General features: G+C 34.4%; 1 protein-coding gene across 1 annotated transcript in view; it reads left to right on the forward strand.

The window, feature by feature from the left end:
• LOC106469111 (conserved oligomeric Golgi complex subunit 5-like) overlaps positions 1-7,324 on the forward strand; it is a 79,866-nt gene that overhangs the window by 28,077 nt on the left and 44,465 nt on the right. The window contains exon 6 of the mRNA XM_022397538.1: positions 1,490-1,658. Within this exon, the coding sequence (XP_022253246.1) occupies positions 1,490-1,658 (169 nt within the window). The remainder of the gene's footprint in view (positions 1-1,489; positions 1,659-7,324) is intronic.

The raw sequence follows: 7,324 nt of genomic DNA on the forward strand, positions 1-7,324 counted from the left end.
CGGTCAGTCTCAGATAATACCTCAAAGAATATAGACTAATAACATGCAAAAGTAGACAAATTCACTTACTTCTAAAATTTTCCTGGCTTTCTAACTATGCGACAAGAGAAGATACAAATTCATCCAAGCTAGTCGTTAACTTTCCCAAGGGAACAATGTTGCTACTCAGATTGAAATTGACAGTTATCTGTTCAGAGCAGAATGTTATACAATACGCCATTTGATAGATGAAAACCTTGACTTTCTATTGGTTATGGTAATATATAATGAAACGTAAAAGAGAACTATTAACGAATTGTGAAGGGAGGATGTGACAGATGGGTGTGGCAGGATGCGTCTGATTTTCTCTTTGATAGCTCTGTAACCAAACAAAATTGAAGGTTATAAAAATTATGGTCTGTTTAAGGAATAACAAATTTATATAGAGCATTTTATGTTTAATTTTGTACATTTTCGAGGGGTGATGGATAAAATAGGGATGATGACATACTAAGAAAAATGTTACACTAGTGGAAATTCAGGATTTTTAAACATATTTCCTTTTGGAATTAAGAACTTAAAACTTGTATACTATTAAAATAGGGATTATTAGCTAAGATTTTATTCTATTCTAATTGGTATAACATAAACAAAAAGTAGTTTAATAAAATTTTGAATGTAAGACACTAAAACTTTGTCATGCGCAGTAAAGGGTACCAGGGCCAATAGGGTTAAGGTGGTTATGAGACAGTTAAATTGACTGAATTTGAAAAGAGTTAGGGTAGAGCAAATAACAGATAAAATATAAAATTTTATTTTTAGAAAAGCCTTTCAAATGTATTTAGGAGATTTTACAGATTATGCAAATGAAATCTGACAATTTTCAGATGAAGAAAAGTATTTTTAATTTTAACATGAGAATCACTTTGTACTCAGAACACTCAACACTTTGACTATATATTCACAGAGAAATTTTCTGTAAAAATACTTCATTAAAACCACTGGTTTTGTGTGTACAAAAGACTTGTAATGTTTACTGAACTTGTATGTTATAATATATTAGCTACACTACATCTACCATATCCAATGCCAATAAAGCATTTCACCTAATACCAAGGTTTATCAGACTGGCTGGGATACAACAGGCATAATAGTGGTTTTGTTACATATCTTTCCATTAAATTGAGTAATTTTAAAGTGGTTAGTAATATAAACTTTGCCTGGGGCTATTAAAATTCTTATTCAATTAAAATATCTTGGAAATAAAATAGTAAATCGTGAATATCTAGCTTATTGTGAATGTTTGTATGCTTATGCATCTGGTATAATTGTTACTTAGAAACATATTGAAATATTTTAATATTTGATAATTATTTATTGTAATAGGTGTAAAACATTTAAGGTTGTTTAGAAATATGATTCATTTTTATCTGTATACCTATGTTTATGTATGTACTTATATTGTAATGCATGTAAAATTAAACTTATGACACTTATTTTTTTTCTCTAGAACCAAACACAAGTTGCAACTGCTCTCCAAGTCTTCCATAACTTACAAGTGCTTCAAGCAACAATATGTAAAGTAATAGAGCAGACTAAAAACAGACTGAAGAAAAATGTAAATGAAGCTTTGGACATCAAGAGTTTGATTACAAACTCTGTATCGGCTTCTTCCAGAGGTTAGAATTAAGACCACTTTTTCACAAGTTTATTATAAACAGGTGCAAATCATATGAGATGAAATTCACCAATATGTTAATTGGAAATGCTGCTTAATGTGCAATTATTGTAATATTTTATTATTTTCTGGCTAATCTTATAGGAAACATTCTCGTAAGCAACTGTAAGAACATGTATGTACTCACGAGCTTCTTTCATTTTTTTTTAGATTTACATTATTTTCTAACATACTGGAAATTTGGACTTTGTATGTATTTTTTTGATTGTTGGTTGGCGAGTTTGACTCAGTATACACTCCCAGCAGTCCAAAAATTCTAGACCAAATGATCAGGAACTGAGTTATGCAAAACAGTAAAGGTGATGCTGTTTCAACAGCTTAAATAAGAAACGCTAAAAATCAAGGACTAAATATGGCCAAATTATTGTGTATTGATATTGATTCATTATTAATATATAAAGATGTAGAATTATTTTTGAAAATGTGTGTTAACTGAGTCTGTTTAGCTATAATTAATGCAGTTTTCAAGTTTTGTCTTTCTGAAGTTTCATTTTTGCTTATTACCCAAGTGAACATAGTAAAAATATCCCACCATTGCAAATTCAAAAAAAAACCACAGTATACCTATACAAAACACTGTAATTTTAAATGAAGAACTAAACATGGACAAAAACGAAATAAAGAAAGCTGCCTCAATTGAACAAAACAGCCCTACTCTAATCCAACACCTTAGGGTACCAAGACACCTTTATTAAGCTGATAAGTAATCTCTTGTCATGTGATCTCTTTGTTCAGTACTTTATATTTATTTCTGTCTATACTACTTGTACCTGATGATGACATAAGCTTGTCAAAAGTTTGAACCTTTGTAATGAAATTGTTTTCAGTACTCATTCAAGCCATCTCCAAACTTTATTGTCTGAAAAGTGAGTTCATCGTCATCCAAAGTGTACTTCATATTACATTGTAGGTTAACTGCAATTTCCCTTTGTTAATGTTTTACAGTCCTGTAAAACTCATTTTTGATGTAGTTCTTCATGGTTAGGAAGAGTACAAGCTTAATTGTATTTTGTTGTGTTTAATTATAGTATTTAATAAAACACATTGCTACAGAAGCATAGTCTATAGAGTGAATGCTTCCAAAGGTCATTGCAAACTTTCTCTTCAGTTTGGATGTTTTATGCAATATTGGCATGCTACAGAACATTGTTATGGATATTGTAGTTATGCAAGGCTGCTAGTTGCATGATTTAAGATGTGGATAAAAAGGCTGCAAAATAAATATTTATACAAGTTAAAATACTCATGAGTTTTTCTAATGCTGATATTTTACCTTCATAATTTTAAAAAGTAAAAAAATTGAAAAACAATCCTACCATTAGATTTCCCATGCTGCATATCAATTTATTCTTGAAAATGTTCTTAACAAGGCCAGAGAGGTGATCTGTACTTATTTTTATTAATTTGGATCATATTGGTTTTGAATAATGGTGGGAAAAAAAGATTAGGCATGTAGAAAACAAAATGAAAGAAAGAGGTGACAATGAAAGACCATGTTTTGTTAGTAACACAACAGGCAAAAGGAAGTGAGCAGGTGGCAAAGAAGACAAGGCCGGTTGGAAAAAAGTAATGCAAAATAATAGTACCAGTGGAAAATATAAGGAGTTGTTCAAAGTATCAAGTTTCTGTTTTTTGCATCATTAAAACATTAAATGCACTGAAACATGCAGTAGTGCTTGTTTAAATAGTTTTTGAGTTGACTCTTTAAAAAAAAAAATAGTGAATTGGTTAATGTGATCCAAATAATGTTTGAGGGTAAGATTAAAAGAAGTTGTCTAGAGGTGTAGAAATGGTTTCATTTAACTGCCAAAAGTTTTTAACACTCCATTTATAGGCTTGGTCATTTTGACCAACCTTTGAACTATCATGTAACTATGAAACTACATGTTACATAACTTTTAATTTGGTAAATGTTCTTCGTAAAGTTCAGTACACTTTTAATGAACATTACAAGTCTTTTTGTACATAAAAATCAGATACCTGAACTAAATATTTTTATAAAGATTTATCTGTAATTCTATGAAGTTAATAGTCTGAAGCAGACTCTGACTACTCTGAGTGTAAGGTGGTTTTCATGTTAAGATTGAAAAAACTTTTTTCATTTTGCAGTTCATATTTCATTTGCTTAACCACTAGAACCTCCTAAATGAATATGAAAACGTTTTTGACATTATATTTTATCTGTTTTTTTTCTCTACCTTAACACTGTATAAAGGCTTGGTCCAATTGACCAACCTTGTAACCGCCATAACAAAAACACTGAATAAATCTAAATTGCCTTTTTTTTCTAATGACTGGATATTGTTACAGACAATTACACACTATTTATTCTTACATTTAAAGCTAGTACAGTTCATACCTCAAAGTAATTTAAGTTTATTGCTTTACTGCCAATAATATTAGTGTCAAAGCAAATTATTGCAGTTGGGAAGCTTTGCATAAATACAATGTTGAGTTATCAACATGCTGTGCACACAAAATGTGTTTGGGCTATCAAGTATTTTTCATTTAATTTTTCTTATCTAGCCTAATAAGTTTCTAATTTTTATATCTTAGCTACTTTTATAACAATAATAAAAAAATATGCATAAGAAAACAAGAAATTTAGTAATTTTGTGTGGGTGTTGTACTTTTCTGCTCTCGAAGTCTCAATGAAAGTTAACCCTATATTTTTGTAGGAGTGTTATTAATACTTTACTGAATTTTTATTTATTTTAAAGCCCAGCATGGCCAGGTGGTTAGGGTGCTTAACTCACAATCTGGGGGTCGCGGGTTTGAATCTCCGTCCAATCAAACATGTTCACCCTTTCAGCCATGGGGGCATTATAAAGTGACAGTCAATCCCACTATTCATTGGTAAAGAGTAGTCCAACAGTTGGTTGTTGGTGGTGATGACTAGCTACCTTCATTCTAGCCTTTCAATGCTAAATTAGGGATAGCCCTCATGTAGCTTTGCGGGAAATTCAAAAACAAACAAACAAATTTATTTTAAATATGCAACTTAGAACAAAAAATATTAAAATGCAACAAAGAAAAAATGTTGTAAAACTATTATCATTTAACTGGCTTTCTGATTAAGCTGTATGTTCTTTTAAGTGTTAACTTTATGTGGTTGAGATTCTGTCTTTATCCAAGAGGTTCCTCTGCTTGGGCAGACTATCAGCAGCAACATCAGTGACTACCCTATGCTGGTGGGGTCTGTGAGAGTGCAGTTTCAACATTTTATGAACATCTAGAATTCTTTCACCACAAATCCATGGGTACTCCAGGTTCTGGCATTGGGGTTGGTCATTCAGTTCACATCTCCACCTCCATTATCCTCCCAACCTGTGGTATTTCCATTCTCAACAGATCCGCAAAGTGTGGATCTTCGTTCCAGGGCTGTCAGAGAGTTGTTGGTCACAGGGGAGGTAGAGAGAGTTGATCCTGTTCTTTCGGGATTTTATTCCCGTTTATTTGTTGTGCCCAAGAAGATGTGAGATTGGTGTTCTATGATCGATCTTTCTTGTCTCAACCAATTCTTAGATTCTCCCAAGTTCACAATGGAGTTCTTTCTTAACCTACATTGGCATTTATCACCAGGTCTGTGGATGACCAAATTTGATGCTACTGATGCCTATTTCCACATTCCCATAGCAGAGTCATCCCACCACTATTTATGTTTCGTGCACAAAGGTCAGGTTCTACAGTTTGAGGGTCTTCTATTTGGCCTCACATCTTCACTGTATGTCTTCTGCAGAGTTGTACATGCTTTTCCTCATCACCTTCATTTTTTGGGCCACTGCACACACCATTATATGGATGACTGGTTACTTCTGGCATCATCTCGTTGGTTTTCGAAACTGCACATTCAGATTCTCTTTTCAGAAACCACCAAGGCTGGCTTTCTTATCAGAGCCAAGAAATCCATTCTCATGCCGACTCAATACATTGTTCATCTGGGTGTCTTTTTCAACACGTATTTAAGTTGGGCTGAGCAAACTCCCTTCCTGTTCCATGCTGTGGGATAGGTAGTCAGGGTTTTACTCACGTTTCCTTCTGTGCAGATAGTTCTCTCTCTTTTGGGGTTGTGGGCATCCTTTGATTCTCTAATTCCTTTGGGATGAACACACATGCTATCCCTTTGGTTACTGCACAACCAATGGATCATGAATTGCAATCCACTGGATCATCCAGTCACCTTATTCAGGAGCAACATTTTAGATCTCAAGTGGTGGTTGGATCGGAACAACACTACAAGATTCTTCTCATCACAGATGCCTCATTTCAGGGATAGGGTGCTAATATCAACAGTCAGGAATTCCAGGGTCGATAGATGGACAACTAATCTTCCTTCCATATCAATATTTTAGAACATCTTACCATCCAATGGGCAGTGGCTCAAGGGAAAAATCATCATGATTTATTCCAACAATTCCATGGTGGTACCTTACATTTCCCATCAAGGGGACACGTGTTCTTGGTTTTTTGAACATTAGATATTCTCTACTGGGCTCACTCTCATCCTATCAGCCTTCTAGCTTACCATGTTCCGGGGGTTAGGAATTTAATAGCAGATTATCTGTCTCTGCCCAACCGAACTCTCCTGACTCAGTGGATGCTACATGATGAGGTTTTCAGGTGGATTTGCTCTCAGATCGGAGCTCAGATGATCAATGCAATCACCACTCATTGGAACTCTCAACTACAGGCATTTTGGTCCCCGGTACCTCATCCTCGGGCTATGACGATAAATGCATTCAGTCAAGACTGGACAGGATTTGCCTCCCACCCGATTCATCTGCTACCTAGGGTTCTGGCTAGGGTTCAATCCACTCCTTGTTGAGTGCTTTTGGTAGCCCTAGATTGACCGGCTCAACCATGGTTTCCTCTTCTTCAGTATTTTCGAGGGGTGTCCACCTCTTCCATTTCCTCTTTGACCATCTTTGTTGAGGCAACCTCATTCTGATATTCTACATCCAGACATTCCGAAGCTCAAATCTCATGCATGGAAGTTATGTGGTCCTTCGCATGGCATCAGAGTTTAACTTCTGAAGTTGCCTTTTATTTGTCTCAATCTCTTCTTAGACCCACAATGGCCATTTATCAGTGGAAATGGCACACTTATCGGTAATGATGTCTCAAGAGGAAATTGAACCCACTTCACCCAAACGTGCCAACCATATCTCATTTTTTGACAACGGTCTAGCTCTGTCTACTGTCACCTTATATAAGGCAGCTTTACTGACTACTTTTTGGAATTCTAAACATCAGAAATTGAGTCCCCAGTGCTATCTGGCCTTTTGAAATCATTTCACAATCTTTATTCAAAAAGGCCTTTTCAGTTACCTCACTGTGATATTAAGGTGGTATTGCATGCTTTGTTTCGACCTCCATGTAAGCCTTTAGCCTCAGGTACAATGTATCACGTTTCCAATTTGACCAAGTCACGTAACCTTCTGTACTCATTTAAAGTTGATATAAATTTGATACTTGTAACTCTCTATCTATTGGGTATATCTTCACAAAATTTGGCAGTCTTTCAGTTAATATTACTTTGACATACAAAAAGTCATAATTCTTAGTGAAGTATTTTTAATAAAATAAAGATTTGTTCATGAATATATT

This window comes from Limulus polyphemus, unplaced genomic scaffold (genome assembly GCF_000517525.1).
Source record: "Limulus polyphemus unplaced genomic scaffold, Limulus_polyphemus-2.1.2 Scaffold3311, whole genome shotgun sequence".
Lineage (NCBI taxonomy): Eukaryota > Metazoa > Arthropoda > Merostomata > Xiphosura > Limulidae > Limulus > Limulus polyphemus.